The sequence below is a fragment of the Manis pentadactyla genome, chromosome 13 (assembly GCF_030020395.1).
Source record: "Manis pentadactyla isolate mManPen7 chromosome 13, mManPen7.hap1, whole genome shotgun sequence".
NCBI lineage: Eukaryota > Metazoa > Chordata > Mammalia > Pholidota > Manidae > Manis > Manis pentadactyla.
In genome coordinates this window covers 84,939,436-84,958,648 of record NC_080031.1, presented here as the reverse complement: position 1 = coordinate 84,958,648, position 19,213 = coordinate 84,939,436, and the positions used below count along the sequence as shown (strand labels likewise).

At 33.8% G+C, this 19,213-nt stretch overlaps 1 protein-coding gene across 7 annotated transcripts in view; it reads left to right on the top strand.

Moving 5' to 3' along the window:
- The window catches only part of DMXL1 (Dmx like 1), a 169,501-nt gene that overhangs the window by 138,946 nt on the left and 11,342 nt on the right, over nucleotides 1-19,213 (top strand). For all 7 annotated transcript variants that reach the window (XM_036903236.2, XM_036903234.2, XM_036903230.2 and 4 more), the window contains 6 exons: nucleotides 383-504; nucleotides 841-982; nucleotides 10,477-10,537; nucleotides 13,516-13,643; nucleotides 17,419-17,511; nucleotides 19,119-19,210. In XM_036903236.2, the coding sequence (XP_036759131.2) occupies nucleotides 383-504; nucleotides 841-982; nucleotides 10,477-10,537; nucleotides 13,516-13,643; nucleotides 17,419-17,511; nucleotides 19,119-19,210 (638 nt within the window). The remainder of the gene's footprint in view (nucleotides 1-382; nucleotides 505-840; nucleotides 983-10,476; nucleotides 10,538-13,515; nucleotides 13,644-17,418; nucleotides 17,512-19,118; nucleotides 19,211-19,213) is intronic.

Below are 19,213 nucleotides of genomic sequence, written 5' to 3'. Positions count from 1 at the left end.
TGGGTTCTTGTGTTCTCCAACATGTCCCTCCACATTTCTGAATTTGCAAACCTTAGAGAGATTGCACCATTCTAGCAGACTAGAGAGACAGGGCTGAGAGAAGCAGTAAAGTGGTATGTGTGTTACCACTACAGTTCTTTCCTTATCATAGAATGTTCTTGAATTCTCAAAACATAAACATCTCTCTAAACTCAAGCTAAGGATTATTACACTCAGGATTTAATTATTGAAATCAATTTAAAATAGCCATTTGTGAGAATGCTATATATTCTATATCTTGAAGTTATTATTTCTAGAGGCTATTTTGTAGTATACACTTCTAAAAGTAGCCCATATGCATATGCTTTTTTATTTAAAAATTACTATATGATTTATTTTTCAGGCAAATAGAAACTGCATAGCAATTGCATCAAGCCATGATGTTCAAGAATTGGATGTTTCTGGAATTCTGGCTACACAGACCTATACTTGGGTAGATGATGATATAGAAATGGAAACCAAAGGGTACCCTTATACTTTCTTTTTATTCAGTAATATTGTAGTATAAATGATGATATATACAGAACCAAATATTTTTAAAGGAATATTCCTAGTTGGAAGTTGATATGCTAAAGAATAAAGAAGAGGCAGAAGGAGCTTTAAATAATGAAATTGAGGGACAGAAGAGAATAAGTGAAGGGATCTGAAATTGAAATTGTTCACATATGAGTTAGGAGTTACGAGCTGAAGAAAATTAATTTTAAGGGGAAAGATAAAGCCATATGTTAGAGCTTTCAAGTATTATAGAAGAAATAAAGAACCTGATTGGTTGCTTTAATTATGGTTGACATTCCTTTTTAGGTTGGAGGATTTCTTGGTAATACATGCTCATGATGATTTAACAGCTGTGCAAGGTACAACTCCATACACACACAGCAATCCTGGCACTCCAATCAATATGCCATGGCTTGGCAGTACACAGACTGGCAGAGGAGCCTCTGTGGTACGTAAAGTTAAAGAGTTTGTGTATAAATGTCCTATTTTTCTTTCTGGCTTTTAAAAAAATTCTTGACTTATTTGTAAGTCATATTTGCTGAAAATTATAAATTTTGATTATGAAGAATAATATATTTTCGTTTGAAAAGGATAACAACTTATATACAAAGAGCAATACTTTAAGTAATAATTATTTAGAATTTATTGGTCTAAATAAGACCTCAGCAAGGTATGATGAATGGTTAAATCCTATCCCATTTATATTTTTTGTATAGACAACATGCTAGAATGGTGTTCACATTTTTCAGTGATTGAAAAAAAATCAGAAGAAGAATGATATTTTGTGACACATGAAGATTATATGAAAATCAGTTTTCAGTGTCTGTAAATAAAATTTTTCTGGAACATAGCCACAGCCATTTTTTTATATTTTGTCTATGGATGCCTTCAAGCTATAGTGGCAAAATTGGGTATCTGTGACAGAGACCATATGCCCATAGGCCCAAAACATTTATTATTTGGTTCTTTCCAAAAAAGCTTTGCTAACCTCTAGTCTAGGTAATTTCTTAATGGATATCAGTTAACAACTGTGCCCATGTTAAGTATACCTTTTTTTACTGCTGAGACAAATACATTCTCTTTTTTAACAAAAACAATATAAATTTTTAAAAATTTAAGCAAGGTTTAATATGTAGATAAACTGAAACAGTTTTTCTCTAGTATTAGAGGATCTTCTTGAGCCCTGATTAGACCTAAGATGTGATCCATGTTTATACCTCCATGAGATGCCTTTATGTTGGCACTTAAGGAATAAGAATTAATATACAGAGTCAAATAAATCCAACATCAGTAATTCCTTCAGTGGCTTTCTAGGTGATAGGTTTTTTGTTTGTTTCTTTGTTTTTATTTTTTCAGTTTCCTAAGTCCAATAGAATTCTTTCTTGGGTCAAGTTGTTGTTTTGTTTTTTTACTAATTAGTAAAAATGACTATTTAAATAAAGGCTTAATCATTAATAATACATGATAATATTTTATACTTAATGCAGTTCTATTATCACTCATATAACCTTATTATTCTTTGAGATCTCTGTTGTAGCTGTTATATTACTCCTACTTATTCTTACAATGAAGCTTGAGATCCAGAAAGGTCTAGTGATTTAAACTCAGGTCACTATCTCAGATTTGTGGTAGAGCTTGTATTAAAGCCTTCCATTCTCCTTAGTGCATTGATTCATGTAGGAGTATTTTACATACTAAATTGAAGAATTTGAAAAATGATCTAGTAATTATTCAAATGAAATGACTTGGTCATTAATAATTTATTTTTCCCATCTGACAGATATATTAAATCATTTGTAAAACTTACTAGTATATCACTTTTAAAAAGGAACTTAAAGAGAAAATGAAATATAATGAAAAGAAATAATAGACACTTTTTTCCAATTCCAGTTTCAGATAACACAATCCTATAGTTCTTTCTGTAACAGCTTTTTGTTCAACTGCTTCCACATTTGCTCTGTTCTGTACACAGCAGCCAACATTGCTCTTTTCTAAAGCATTGTTCAGGTTGTCCCTCTCCTGCTAAAAGTTTTCAGATTTCCCAGTGCAGCTTTAAAAAAACAAGTCCTTAGCATGGCCTCTAAGGCTTTTTGTGATTTAACCACTGCCGCCTCTGCCCCTTCATCTCCCTTTATTGCACCGTGGTTCTCTTTGCTGTAGTTAGAGTGACCTTTCTGTCCCTTGAACACATCAAGCTTGTTGCCATGTCAGAGCTTCTGCCTTGCTTTCTACTTACAATGCTTTTTTCCTGTTTTACCATACAGATATCAACTCAACTTTCCAGATATTTCCCTTCCTTCCTGGTGAAGGCATCTGCCCCTCCCTACTCTACTCCCAATCACCCAATATCCTTTTCCCTCTTTTTATCATCTATATAGCTTTTATCAACTTTGAAATTACTGATTCATTATCCAGTTGTCTTATTTACACCCCTTGGAATGTAAGCTCTTTGAGAGATTACATTATCCCTGCCTTATACATTAATGATCTCTAACTAGAATGGTGTTTAACAGTAGAAAATGTTTGTTTATATTCCAGAGCATTATAATACAGAAATTTACCTTTGTCCTTCCTCCTAGGACTGAGTTTTCTTATTTAAACTTAGACGGACATCTTTTTAATTGGGGTCATTGTGATTTGCAAACAGAACTATTAAGATTACCCCACTCCATCATTAAGAAAAAGACACCTATATAATAAGACAGTTATTTTTTATATAGATCTTCTAAAATAATTAATGATTCTTTGTAATGTCATACATCTGCTTTCAGAAAATTTTTAAACCTGTATTTGTGTATTTTTTTACTTATTGTTTTCATTTGATACTTTAATCAGGAAAAAAATGAAAGAACAGACCTTTAGGCATTTCTTTTTTCTTTTATTAAGGTATTATTGATGTATACTCTTATGAAAGTTTCACATGAAAAAACAATGTGATTACTACATTTACCATATTATCAAGTCCCCGCCCATACCCCATTACAGTCACTGTCCATGAGCATAGTAAGATGCCACAGATTCACTAATTGCCTTCTCAGTGCTACACTGTTTTCCCTATGACCCCTCATCCCATGTGTACTAAACATAATACCCCGCAATCCCCTTCTCCCTGCCTCCCCATTCCCCCTCCCATACCCCTCCCCGTTGGTAACCACTAGTCCCTTCTTGGAGTCTGTGAGTGTGCTGCTGTTTTGTTCCTTCAGTTTTGCTTCATGGTTATACTCCACAAATGAGGGAAATCATTTGGCTCTTGTCTTTTTCCGCCTGGCTTATTTCACTGAGCATAATATCCTCCAGCTCCATCCATGTTGTTGCCAATGGTAGGATTTTTTCTTTTTTATGGCTGAATAGTATTCCATTGTGTATATTTACACATCTTCCTTATCCATTCATCTACTGAGAGACACTTAGGTTGCTTCCATATCTTGGCTATTGTAAATAGTACTGCAATAAACATAGGAGTGCATATGTCTTTTTGAATCTGAAAACTTGTATACTTTGGGTAAATTCCAAGAGTGGGATTCGGTCAAATGGTATTTCTACTTTTAGTTTTTGAGGAACATCCATACGGCTTTCCACAATGGTCGAACTAGCTTACATTCCTACCAGCAGTGTAGGAGGCGTTCCTCTTTCTCCTCATCCTCGCCAGCATTTGTTGCTCTTAGTCTTTTTGATGCTGGCTATCCTTACTGGTGTGAGGTGATACCTCATTGTGGTTTTAATTTGCATATCCCTGATGATGAGTGATGTGGAGCATCTTTTCATGTGTTCTGTTGGCCATCTGAATTTCTTCTTTGGAGAATTGCCTCTTCATATCCTCCGCCCATTTGTTAATCGGATTATTTGCTTTTTGGGTGTTCAGTTATGTGAGTTCTTTATATATTTTAGATGTTAACCCTTTGTCGGATATGTCATTTACAAATATATTCTCCCATAGTGTAGGATGCCTTTTTTGTTCTGTTGATGATGTCCTTTGCCATACAGAAACTTTTTACTTTGATGTAGTCCTATGTGTACATTTTTGCTTTTGTTTCCCTTGCTCAAGGAGATGCGTTCAGGAAGAAGTTGCTCATGCTTATATTCAGGAGATTTTTGCCTATGTTTTCCTCTAAGAATTTTATGGTTTCATGACTTAGGTCTTTGATCCATTTTGAGTTTACTTTTGTGTATGGGGTTAAACAACAATCCATTTCCATTCTCTTGCATGTAGCTGTCCAGTTTTGCCCACACCAGTTGTTGAAGAGGCTGTCATTTCCCCATTGAATATCCATAGCTCCTTTATCGTATATTAATTGACTATGTATGGTTGGGTTTATATCAGGGCTCTCTATTCTGTTCCATTGGTCTATTGTTCTGTTCTTGTGCCAGTATCAAATTGTCTTGATTACTGTGGCTTTGTTGAGTAGAGCTTGAAGTTGGGGAGTGTAATTCCCCCATATTTATTCTACCTTCTCAGGATTGCTTTGGGTATTTGAGGTCTTTTGTGGTTCCATATGAATTTTAGAACAATTTCCTCTAGTTCATTGAAGAATGCTGTTGGTATTTTGATAGGGAATTGCATTGAATCTGTAAATTGCTTTTGGCAGGATGGGCATTTTAACAATATTAATTCTTCCTATCCATGAGCATGGGATGTATTTCCATTTATTGGTGTCTTCTTTAATTTCTCTCATGAGTGTCTTGTAGTTTTCAGGGTACAGATCTTTCACTTCCTTCATTATGTTTATTTCTACATATTCTTTTTGATGCAATTGTGAAATGAATTGTTTTCCTCATTTCTCTGCTAGTTCACCATTATTGTAAAGAAATGCAATGATTTCTGTGTATTAATTTTGTATCCTGCAACTTTGCTGAATTCATATACTAGATCTAGTAGTTTTGGAGTGAATTCTTTAGGGTGTTTTATGTACAGTATCATGTCATCTGCAAACAGGGACAGTTTAACTTCTTCCTTACCAATCTGCATGCCCTTTATTTCTTTGTGTTGTCTAATTGCTGTGGTGAGGACCTCCAGAACTATGTTGAATAAAAGTGGAGAGAGTGGGCATCTTTTTCTTGTTTCTGTTCTTAAAGAAAAAGCTTTCAGCTTCTCGCTGTTAAGTATGATGTTGGCTGTTGGTTTCTCATATGTGGCCTTTATTATATTGAGGTACTTGCCTTCTATACCCATTTTGTTAAGAGTTTTTATCATGAATGGATGTTGAATTTTGTCAAATGCTTTTATGGCATCTATGGAGATGATCATGTGATTTTTGTCCTTTTTGTTGTTGTGGTGGATGATGTTGATGGATTTTCTAATATTGTACTGTCCTTCCATCCCTGGAATAAATCCTACTTGAACATGATGGATGATTTTTATGATATATTTTTGAATTTGGTTTACTAATATTTTGTTGAGTATTTTTACATCTCTTTTCATCAGGGATATTGGTCTGTTCTTTTCTTTTTTTGTGGTGTCTTTGCCTGGTATTGGTATTAGAGTGATGCTGGCCTTGTAGAATGAGTTTGGAAGTATTCCCTCCGTTTACTTTTTGGAAGACTTAAAGGAGGTGGGGTATTAGGTCTTCACTAGATGTTTGATAAAATTCAGCAGTGAAGCCGTTGTGTACAGGAATTTTTTTCTTAGGTAGTTTTTTGATTACCAATTCAGTTTCCTTGCTGGTAATTGGTCTATTCAGATTTTCTGTTTCTTCCTGGGTGAGCCTTGGAAGGTTGTATTTTTCTAGAAAGTTATCCATTTCTTCTAGGTTATCCAGTTTGTTATTATATAGTTTTGTAGTATTCTCTGATAATTCTTTGTATTGCTGTGGTGCTCGTAGTGATTTTTCCTTTCTCATTTCTGATTCTATTTATGTGTGTAGACTCTTTTTTTCTTGATAAGTCTGGCTAGGGGTTTATCTGTTTTGTTTATTTTCTCAAAGAACCAGCTCTTTCATTGATTCTTCCTATTGCTTTATTCTTCTCAATTTTATTTATTTGTGCTCTAATCTTTATTATGTCCCTCCTTCTACTGACTTTGGGCCTCTTTTATTCTTCTTTTTCTAGTTTCGTTAATTGTGATTTTAGACTGTTCTTCTTTCCTGAGGTAGGCCTGTATTGCAATATACTTTCCTCTTAGCACGGCCTTCGCTGTGTCCCACAGATTTTGTAGTGTTGAAATATTGTTGTCATTTGTCTCCATATATTGCTTGATCTATTTTTATTTGGTCATTGATCCATTGGTTATTTAGGTGCATGTTGTGAAGCCTCCATGTGTTTGTGGGATTTTTCATTTTCTTTGCGTAATTTATTTCTAATTTCATGCCTTTGTGGTCTGAGAAACTGGTTGGTACAATTTCAATCATTTTGAATTTACTGAGGCTCTTTTTGTTCTCTAGTATATGATCTATTCTTGAAAATGTTCCATGTGAACTTGAGAAGAATGTGTATTCTGCTGCTTTTGGGTGTAGAGTTCTGTAGATGTCTGTTCGGTCTAACTGTTTTAATGTGCTGTTCAGCGCCTCTGTCTCCTTACTTATTTTCTGTCTGGTTGATCTGTCCTTTGGAGTGAGTGGAGTGTTGAAGTCTCCTAGAATGAATGCATTGCATTCTATTTCCCCTTTTAATTTTGTTAGTATTTGTTTCATATATGTAGGTGCTCCTGTGTTGGGTGCATATAATCATTATATCTTGTTGGATTGACCCCTTTATTGTTATGTAATGTCCTTCTTTGTCTCTTGTGACTTTTTTGTTCTGAAGTCTATTTTGTCTGATACAAGTACTGCAACTCCTGCTTTTTTTCTCCCTATTAGTCGCATTAAATATTTTTTTCCATCTCTTCACTTTTAGGCTCTGTGTGTCTTTGGGTTTAAAGTGAGTCTCTTGTAGGCAGCATATAGATGGGTCTCATTTTTTTATCCGTTCAGTGACTCTCTGTCTTTTGATTGGTGCATTCAGACCATTTACATTTAGGGTGATTATCAATAGGTATGTACTTATTGCCATTGCAGGCTTTAGATTTGTGGTTACGAAAGGTTCAAGGTTAACTTCCTTATTAAGAGTATAATTTAACTCATTTAGTATGCTATCATAAACATAATCTAAAGGTTCTTTTTTCCTCCTCTTTTTTCTTCCTCCTCCATTCTTTATATATTAGGTATCATATTCTGTACTCTTTGTCTATCCTTTGATTGACTTTGGCAGTCGTTGATTTAGTTTTGCATTTGCTTAGCAATTAACTGTTCTACTTTCTTTACTATGGTTTTATTACCTCTGGTGACAGCGATTAAACCTTAGGAACACTTCCATCTATAGCAGTCCCTCCAAAATACACTGTAGAGATGGTTTGTGGGAGGTAAATTCTCTCAGCTTTTGCTTATCTGGAAATTGTTTAATCCCTCCTTCAAATTTTAATGATAATCTTGCTGGATAAAGTATTCTTGGTTTGAGGCCCTTCTGCTTCATTGCATTAAATATATCATGCCACTCCCTTCTGGCCTGTAATGTTTCTGCTGAGAAGTCTGATGATAGCCTGATGAGCTTTCCTTTGTATGTGATCTTATTTCTGTCTCTGACTGTCCTTATCCTTGATCTTTGCCATGTTAGTTTTATGTCTTGGTGTTGTCCTCCTCAGGTCTCTTGTGTTGAGAGATCTGTGCACTGCCATGGCTTGAGAGACTTATCTCCTTCCCCAGATTCAGGAAGTTTTCAGCAATTACCTCCTCAAAGACACTTTCTATCCCTTTTTCTCTCTTCTTCTTCTAGTACCCCTGTGATACGAATATTGTTCCATTTGGATTGGTCACACAGTTTTCATAATATTCTTTCATTCTTAGAGATCCTTTTTTCACTGTATGCCTCAGCTTCTTTGTATTCCTCTTCTCTAATTTCTATTTCATTTATCTTCTCCTCCACTGTATCTAATCTGCTTTTAAAACCTTACATTGTATGTTTCATGTCTGATACTGTGTTCCGTAATGATTGGATCTCTGACTAGAATTCATTCCTGAGTTCTTGAATACTTTTGTCTACCTCCATGAGCATGTTTGTGTTTTTTATTTTGAAATCCCTTTCAGGAAAGATTCATGAGGTCTATTTCATATGAGTCTTTCTCTGGTGTATTTATAATTTTGCTTTGAACCAGGTTCCTTTGATGTTTCATCTTTGTATGTGGCGCCCTCTAGTGCCCAGAAGCTCTACTCTCTGGAGCTGCTTAGCCCCTCAAACAATGTCAGGGGTCTCAGGGGAGTGTTGTTGGTGCCTGGGGGGAGGAAAGAGCTGTTTGCTGCTTCCTGGCTGCTGTGCCTGTCTCCACTGCCAGAACCAGTGGAGTAACCACACAGGTGTGAGCCTTTATGCTTTGCGTTTGTAGCTGCTGTTGGCGGGGTTTCCCTCTGGCTGGCCTAACGCCACTGTAGGGTTTCCCGGTTTGCGATTCAGGTGCAGGCTGTCCAGGAGGAATGTGCAGCAGGCTGCATATCACGGAGGGGGCCTTTGAGCTGCGTAGCCAGCCAGGGGGCTGGACACCTGAAGACTGTGAAAGTTCCCAACCTGCTGGGCAGAGTGCACCCTGATAATTTTGTCTACCTGTCCTTTCTCCTGAGCAGTGAGCTCTGTGCTATCCTTGCCCCTTTAGCAGTCCACAGACTGCCCACCTTTCTTTTGTCCCAGAGCAGCCAGATATGGATCCTTGTTTTCCACAAGCAGCTAGAATCTCAGTCTCTCCAGGTATTCTGCCTGTCTTAGCTTTCCAACCCCTCTAATCATGAGAGCACTATGTAATGTAGGTTTGTTCTCCCAGAGCAGATCTCCAGAGCTTGGTGTTTAGCAGTTCCAGGCCCCCACTCCTTTCCTGCTCCATTTTTCTTTCTCCCACCAGTGACCAGGGTGCGGGAAGGGCTTTGGTACCTTACCCTGTTCCGTGAAGTTTATTCTTTTCTCCAGGTGTATGCAGTCTGATGCAGTCCTCTTTTGTGTTGCTCTTTCACGATTAGTTGTATTAATTATATTTTCATATTGTATGCGGCTTTAGGAGGAAGCCTCTGCCTCACGTCTCATGCAGCCATCTTTAATCTCAGTTCCTCAGGCATTTCTTTAATTAAGAAGAACATGAGATTTAAGTATGAAGTTTACTAAACAGAAGTAATATTCAGCAGGCTTTCATTTTTATGTGAAGAATTGATAAAATATTTTCTTAATCCTATTATTTCATTGAATTATGAATACTAACAAAAAAGAATACTTGTTGTGACCAATCTCTTTGTTGGCACATAACTGTGTCCATGTATATCTTTCAGTGTTTCTATCCCTCACCAGTTCTGGCCTAATCTCTTCCCTAACAAATCCCCATTTTATTGGCAACTGTAGGGTAATTGAACAATTTGAAATCCAAAAGGGCAGCAATAATGACAAATCTATATGCCACTGATGGTACAAACTCAGGATAACATTTAACTGTGTTTATGGTGCTATATAAATAGGAAATGTTCTACAGATTAAAATTGTCCCTTTAATTTCATGTATTTATTTTACTCTTACTTGACAGGCTACTTAAATCCTTCAAAACATGATTTAAAAGTGGTTAAATAAACAGTTCCAAACTATCAATTAAAAATTTATACAATTTTCTGTTTGCCTCTTTTTTTTTTTCACATGCTTCTGCCTGTCTTTTTAACCTAATACTATTCAGGATTATTCCAATAAATTTAATGAGATCAGAAAGAATTGGCCGGAAATTCTTGAGGTGAATTTGTTCTTAGAGCTTATTCAATGATGCAGAAAATGTATGTACACTTAAATGTTAAGAGAGCTGAGCTGTATATTTTTATTTAGTATTTTTAGCACCCATGTAGTAGTTATGGAACCACATAAAAATAAATGTTGTTTGAATTTTCTGTAACAATTCAAATTTTTAATGTTACTTTTTATGTTATCTGTAAAAGGATTATTTCTCTTTGTTAACAGATGATTAAGAAAGCCATTAATAATGTCAGAAGAATGACTTCTCATCCAATTCTTCCTTACTGTAAGTTGTTATCAATTAGCCATTCGAAGGAGTTTAAAGGCAGCTTTTAGTTCCATTTGAAAGATAGTAAACATTATTTCACTTTTTTTGAAGAGAACGTTTGCTAGCAAATAAAACCTTCATTTCAAAATTGGATAAAAATAGTAAAGTTGTCTTGAATTAATACAGAAGGCTATTAGTTCAATAATGAGTGTAGTAAATTTAATGCAGCAAGTTTTTGGCACTTTGTGTATTTCCAGGTTAGCACATTTTATTTTTGAACATTTCTGAATTATTTACACAATGTTAAATTGTAGTTGACTATTATTGTTTTATTAAAGGGATCATTCTCATCTTTATTACATAAACCAAAACCATATCTTGGTCATTTATTGCCTCATCATTACCGGTTTATTGTTTATGAATGTTTTGTCAGAGTGTCTCTTATCAGACACACTGATAATAAGTAGGGGAAATGGTTCTTAGTAAGATCTTCCATCCTATTACAAGATATATTTATTTTCACTTTGTCTTCCCAGGAATCTTAAAAGCTTTTCTTCTTTTAACAAAGAACTTAATTAATGGGGAGTTTATTGGAAATACTGAAGTAGAGAAAATAATAGCATTAACATTAAAATTAATTGGTGTGTTGAATCAATATTCATATTAGAATGTGTGTATTCCACTTTATTTTAAAGTAGAATTTTTAAGTTGTGCCCTTCATCAAGTTGTTCTACCACACAGTAAGAAAAATAGTGCATGTTAATTAAGAGGTATTCATGTCCCTCCAACGTAATAACCTATAAAAATTTTTACCACCTTTTTCATGATATTCTGATAAAATATAATTGACAAAACCAATGTTCTTTTCTACCCTGTAATCATAAGCGCAATAAGCATCTAATATCAAAGTTGTATACCAAAGTACAATAAAAGGATTCCAGATAAACATGTATTTAAAATGAAGAGATACAAAATAATATAAAAAACTTCTGTTTTCACTACATTGATTTTATTCAGTACTAGAAGTATGTTTTCTATCCATAAGTCTAATGTGAAATGGCACTATAAAAACATGAAGCATGCTGATAAGGATCCAGATATGTTTTATATACAAATCTTAATATTATTTCCACAGTAAGAAACATTTGGCATTGCTTAAAATCTATCCTTTCTATGCAATAGGGTTTGGAAGTTTCCTGAAATATTGAAAGGACTTCATATTTTTTCTAAGCACCACACATGTGTCCTAACAGGTGACTAGTTTATAGAGAATATCCTCTACCTTAAGCCCATAAATTTAAATATGAGATCCCTAGCTTCAAAGGCAATTAATGGACTTATATTCAGAGTTAATTAGGCAACATCAGATCACCTCTTGTTGGGATAAGTTCTTTCTCTGTTCAGAGAACTACCATAACTGGCAGATAAGAGACTTGAAAAGTAGAAGGTAATAAAATTAATCACTGGGTTTTTTTCAGTATATCTTTTCATATCATGAACAAGTCCCACAGACTGTAATTTAGTTCAACAATAAACACTTCTTATGTAGTGCAAATGTTATGAGACAGGATTTTTAAAAATTTTACTCTGAGTTTCAGATACCTCAAAATAGTACCATCCATTGGAGAAGATCTTTTAAAAATCTTAATCATAATAAACCACTACTTTTTTACTTCAACTCCTAGGAAATTTTTAGAAGTAGGCTAATGGTTTGGATTAAAATAGAAATGGAAGTCTTAAAAGGAAAGCCCTATTTTTTAAAAATAATGAACATATTAGGTTTTTAAGTTTGCATTTAATCATTTCCTTACCTGTAGGATATAACACTCGTCAGTTACTAATAGGTATATTTATTCAGACAACCTGGTTATAGAAACCTTTGTTTTATTTTTTTTAAATCTTAGTTTATAAGGCTTTTAATGGAGTATTTCATTTTGCATGTCAACAACTAATAATTAGGAATTTTTTCAAATAAGTTAAAAACCATAAGTAATATTAGAAAGATTAGAGTGGTTTTTAAACACAACTAGCCCAGTTTATAATTTTTAATTAAGCTAAATGAGCAAGACTGTTGGGGAGAAGGGAAAGTCTTGACAAATTATACCCACTTCTTACCTAGCCCAATGTTAAAACATTTCAAAACAATTGAAGCTCATTTATTTTATATACTTCATAAGGAATGAGGGAAACAAGTAATATATGACTAGCAATGTGCAAGATGCTCTATACATTAATGTAATTTATCACTACCTCTCCTCCACATTAATGCTGATAATTACACTTAACATAAATTGAGTTCTGTGGTCAGGCATATTTCTGAATGATTCATATGAATTGTGTCATTTTCTTCTCACAACTGTTGACTTACATGTCATTATTAGCCTTTTACAGGAAGGAAAAAGGTTCAGGGAGATTAGTTATCACTCAAGTAATAAATGGTATAGTGAAGAATTAGTAATTTATTTAGCTTGTTCATATTCCTCAGTGAAACATGTAACATGTTTCCGATATCAGGTCAATCAGAGTAACTACTAGAAATGATTTTTTTTCTTTAACATGACATTCAAGACCTTCTATAGTCTTTTTTTTTTCAGAGAAAAATATGTAAATTTAAATATTGGTATTACTGATAACAATTGGATCTTTAATAATCCCAAGAATTTGTTAAGTGGTTATCATAAAAGTTACTTATTAAAGGCTATTAAAACACCTAGAGATTATTTCAAAAGGGGATCAAATTTATAGAGGCCTGAGTTAATTGCTTCTTTTGTTTTGTGGGAGAATATGTTTTTAGTCAAATAGAAGTATATCACATAACTATCTTTTTAAGATGAAGATATTAAAGTGAAATTTCATAGCAAAGATAAATTCATAAAAATTGACTGTGATTCATTTCCTAGTAGTTTCTTCCATAAAGTTTTTCACATTGGATTAAAAAGTAAATATTTCAAAGATTCTGGAAATACATTTGCAATTTTTACTTCATTATAATGCAGATCTGACAGGAGCTCAAGATGGAAGTGTCAGAATGTTCGAATGGGGCCATTCTCAACAAATAACTTGTTTCCGATCTGGGGGCAATTCAAGAGTTACAAGAATGAGGTTTAACTATCAGGGAAATAAGGTAGGTAGTATATAAAAATATAAATGGGAAAATGGTTTGATTACATTGGAGACTTATAAATTTTACTAGTCTGTGTTACTGAAGAGAACAGCTTAGTGAGCTAATAATGGTAAAGTATTTATATGACCATTTAAAAAAATCCCTCTCAAAGAACACTAAATTCATTTGGTTATTCGTGGAAAGACATTGTGTATATGCCCAATAAATTTACCTAAATGATGTTTAAGGATCAAGTGGTTATAGAACCACCTTATTTTATACATTCTGGATTAAATAGTTGTAACTTTCTTTATCCTCTGGAACCTACTCCAAGCATGGTCAAGCACCAAGTAGCAAGAAACATCTGGAGCTTGTTAGAAATGTAAATTATTGTCATCATCTGCATTTTAACGAGATAATCTTGTGATTTATACACATATTAAAAGTTTTGAGATGCATTGTCCTGTCTAGAACAGGACATCAATAAACCGTGGCCTCGCCACCTGTTTTGTAAATAAAATTTTATTAGGACACAGCTACCCCATTCATTATTTGTTGACTTTTCTACTACAACAGTAGAGTTCAGAAGAAAGACTTTATGGTTGGCAAGTCTAAAATACTTACTTTATCATCCTTTAAGAAAAAGTTTGTCCACCCTGCTCTAGAACATCATTTACCGCCTTCAGTTCCCATTTTCCCATATGCCTACTTTTCTCAAACTGCCTCCTTCTGTGCCAGCCATGTCACTAGCACCCTAAACAACGATTGAAAGGGAAATCATCCTGCTCTTTGTCTTCACAAACCAAACTTCACCAAAAACACTCACATAGGCCCTAGCTGATGGTACATCTTGACTTTCCTTTTCCCTCAATCTCCAAACCTCCTCACTCATTAATTTTATCATGGGGTACTGCAACCTTTTTGCCTACCACCTTTATCATATGGCTCTATTAGCATTTCACCGAAGTCAATGATAATATTTTCATATAGTTAGGAAATAAAATTTTGAAAGCATATAATTTTTTAATACTAATTAGCAACATTCTTTGTTCCTTAATGGGAAATTAGAAGATTTAATCTAGAAGACATTAGAATTCTACTATGCCTTCAGTTGTATAACCTATCAATATATGCTCATGCTTTTTCACTTTGGTTGTCAATGTTATATTGCTCCTAACTCATCTCTGTACTTCAACCCTTATCTCTCTTATGCTGCCAACAAAGCTACATAACAACATGGTTATATAACTACACTATAGGTGAGATCATATTATTATTCTCTTCAAGAACCCTTCAAGGCTCATCATATGTAGAAACCCAAATTCTTTAGCATAGCTTTGAAGACCTGCAATGTGAATTATTTCACAGATTTAGCACTCACTATAACTTCCCATATAGGCTATTTTTACTCACAGCAAACTATTGTTCATTGCCTGCCCAAGTATCTTTGACAGGCAGTCAATTTACAGTTCATTCCCCTTAGCCATGATGGAACCAAATAGCACAACACCTAAGCATGCCATCTCCTTTAGTAGGGAAGTCTGCAAGGGTAAATGGAACAGATGACCTATACTATATCACTGTAATGCTGATCAGTTTGCCATTTATGACTAGAAATGGGCTACCAAAAGTCACTGAACTTTGCAGAAAAATTAAGAGCCTTAAAAGGGGCATTAAGCAGAATAAATAACCTATGAGGAACCCTCAGATTCAAGAAGATACTAAAACAAGAATAGACTACCATGAAATAAGGCAGTAGGAGAAGAGAGAAGAATTCTTGGAAATTAAAAACATATGATTTCCAAAAATTGGGTTAATTGGGGAACTACTCATTAGAAGGGTTGAATAGCAGAATGAAAATAGTTGAAAGTCAAGTTTGTAATTAGAAAGTACAAATTGGAAATTACCCCATGATTAAAATAATCCAAGAAAGAAGTTGAGACTAGATCCGGGAAGTCATTAAAAGACGTTTAAAAGTTATTTTCAAAGAAGGGAAAAAATGATGGAAAAGAAACATCATATTTAAAGGGCTAGTAAACTAAAAATATCCCCAAAACAAAGAAAAAAGTAGAATTTTAGAAAAGGGCCTACCAAGTACTAGGTGGAAACACTGAGAAATGCCCAGGTACATCCTGATCATTTGATTTTTATTTTTTATGTCAAGTATACAGAGATCTTGTAGAAGGGAACAGGGGTAAAAATGGTTGCTTAGAACAGCTCCATCCCCACTCCAAAGTTAATGGCATTGGCATAGTCAAAAATAGAGTCTACAAGTAGATAGTAGCCCTGTTTTCACAGAATCTTGATGGACAAGGAATGGGAACTGTGAGTTGATGTCTGTCCAAACTATCATTCGAGTTTGACAACAAAGTAAACACATTTTTAAGTATGCAAGACTTAATACTTTCCAAATACCCTTTCTGAACAATGTACCTAGGTCAACTCCAGAAAACAGGATAAATCACAAAAAAGATAGACCCTAGAAAAATATCTGCAACAAATATAGTAAACCAATGTGTTTGTATTCCTAATATTAACCCTATCAATCAAAAGTTTTAAAAGACAACTTACTAGAAAAATAAAGAATATGGTCATTCCATTTACAAACTATATATGGCCATTAATCTCCATTAATAATCCACATTAAAATGAGCATTCTTTCTATAAATGAACAAATATTTTAAATTTTAGTAATATGCGATGTTGACTGATGTGCAAGAAAAATGGGTAAGTTGACATTACCACTTAGGATTTAATTTCGACTTCACCCACCAATTTTAAATGATACCATTTGACAATGTGTTCCTATTTCTAAGTGTCTATCTCAAGTAAATACTCAAAAGTATATGTACAAGAATGTTTAAAACACCACTTTTTATAATAAGGAAAATTAAAAACTGTTTATAAGGGAAAAGTTCTAAAAAGTTGTAACTATACAATGTAATAGTATACAGCACAAGAATGAGGTAGATTTATATGTACTGATATGAAAAGATAGCTATAATACGTGAAAAATGTAATTGTGGCACTGTATTTTATAGTGATTTTTTAGAAATCCCCCTCTGTGTGTGAAAGTTTGAGTATTTGTAGAACAAATCTGAAAGGGAATATATCAAATTCTTAATAGTAGTTAGATCTGGAGATGGGAGAGTCCATAACATTTATGTTATATATTTTATACAAGTATGCATTATTTTTATGACCTAAGAAAAAAATTGTTAGCAGTCTTACTCATCCTTCAAGATCTGTATCATATACTCCCTTATCAGATTTAGACATCTTCCCAGTCAAAATGCCCTGAGTTCCCATAGTGGAATTCCTTTTCTATGATTATCTTTGCTTCATTTTATTCTCTACTGTTGTCTACATGTTTTCCTTATTTTATATTTGTTAAAGTCCTTATTTTGTCTATATCAAAATGAATAGTTTTCTATCTTATATATTCTAAAACTTTGTTACATGGCCTAACATGTAAATCCAGTACCCTGTTTTGGAGTACTCAGAGAGAATATGCAGACTGTGCTGTTGGTTAGTATATTAAAACAGGTGTCTGATACTTGTTTCCTTTAAGTCCACTCTGGAATTCTTTTAAGCAGTAGCCAAATCTAGCTAAATTCATGATTAATTATAGATTCTAGCTCGATTCATTCTAGATCAGATCCATGCATAGGTGAAGTGAAAAGTCAAACAATTTATCAGTCATGTTTGAGAGTCAAAATGCAGGATTCACAGTGATGGTGTGCGTAAATATGTGCTTTGGTATTTGTATTAAACACTTAAAAATTTTTTCTCTAAGTTTGGAATAGTTGATGCTGATGGATATTTAAGTTTGTATCAAACAAACTGGAAGTGTTGTCCAGTTACTGGAAGCATGCCTAAGCCATACCTGGTAAGTCAAGAATTCTTACCTTTAAAAATTTTTTAACTTTGTATTAGAGAAATCCAGAATATATATTTGAGGCAAGAAATATTAAAGCCAAAAAGTAAAATCTATCTAGTTCTATATAGTCAATCACTTTCCTATAAGCTTCTGACCTTGTATTATGAGGCAATTACTGTGAGGTATAAAACCTCTTAGTCTCTGGTAACTTGGAAAATTAACCTGTACAGAATCAATATGGTACCTCCAGGGATCTATACAATCTATGGGCTCCTGAAGTCCTTTTCTAGCCTCAGTAAGCTGCAGTGTATATTAGATCTAAAAAGAATGATAAACAGGCCATTCATCTGGTTGTTTTTCTGCAGTTAACACTTACAAACAAAGTAGAAAAGATATCCTGTAGCTGGTACTATAAAGGTTTTGCCCATCTCTTTAAAAAAAAAAAAAGGTACATCTCTATTCAGGACCATACAGGCTTAATGAACCTTCTACAGCTTCATACAACACTAAATTTATGTTTAATGTATCTTTTCAGTATAGTCGTTTATAGGACTAAGCAAAATATCTATCAAGAAAAAATTAAGAATACGGTCTAAGATTACAGTAATTCATCCAAGGCTAAATGCTAGAATATAGTATGTGAAAACAAGCAAGGGAGGTGTGGTGAGGGTACCTTGAAAGAATATTTTATTTTCCCTCATAGTTTCATTAAGCCAACATATTTAAATATACAAGTTTATGTTCCCTATAGGACTGCATTTTTTTTTTAACTTTTTAAAAAGATAAATTGGATTAAGAATATACATAATTGGCTTTGGGAACTAAAGTAAATTTTGTTTGTTGTATGGACGTATCATCTAGCCCAGCTCCAGTGGTGGTCAGGAGGACTGGGGAAATGACTCAAAGAGAAAAAATGTTTCATGTGATGATTTTTATGTACTTTAAAAAATTCATTTTTTATTGAAGAGAAACATCTGAACAAACATGATTTAGAAGACTTTGTTGACTAAGCCTTTCAAAATATCTTAAGTTTTTATTTAATGGAATATTGACAAACATTATACATTTTCTAATTTTGTTGAATTAATGTTTTCATTCACATATTAAATATTATTTAAAAGTTTAAGTATTTCTGAAAATAATTCAGTCTGAAATAATGTAAAATCCTGGGTTCTGTCTTCAAAGACAAATGTTTTTCTCAAATATTCTAAGAAAAATGTTTAGAGTTTAAGCTGCTTTTGTTTGCCTTTGAACTTTGCTTGAGCAAAAGCAAAGGGTCTCACTAATGGTCATGACTTAAGCAAATTATTTAAATGGTTTCAGGAGAAGAGAGCGAGAGAGAAAGAGAGGAGGGGAGAGAGAGTGAGAGAGAGAGTGTGTGTGTGTGTGTGAGAGAGAAAGAAAAAGAGGCAAAACAAAATGGCAAAATATAAAAATTACTGAGTCTGGGTAAGGAGTTCTCCATATTACTCTTGAAATTTTTCTAAAGTTCAGGGGGAAAAGGACACAAAGGGTTTAAAGTAAGCTACATATTACATGATCACTTTTTGATTAATGCATGTATCCAGTTATAAAATAGTGACAGCAGTAACATTTGTTGTTCATAACCATTCCAGACTTGGCAGTGTCATAACAAAACAGCCAATGATTTTGTCTTCGTTAGTTCATCCTCTCTGATAGCTACAGCTGGTCTTTCAACTGACAACAGGTA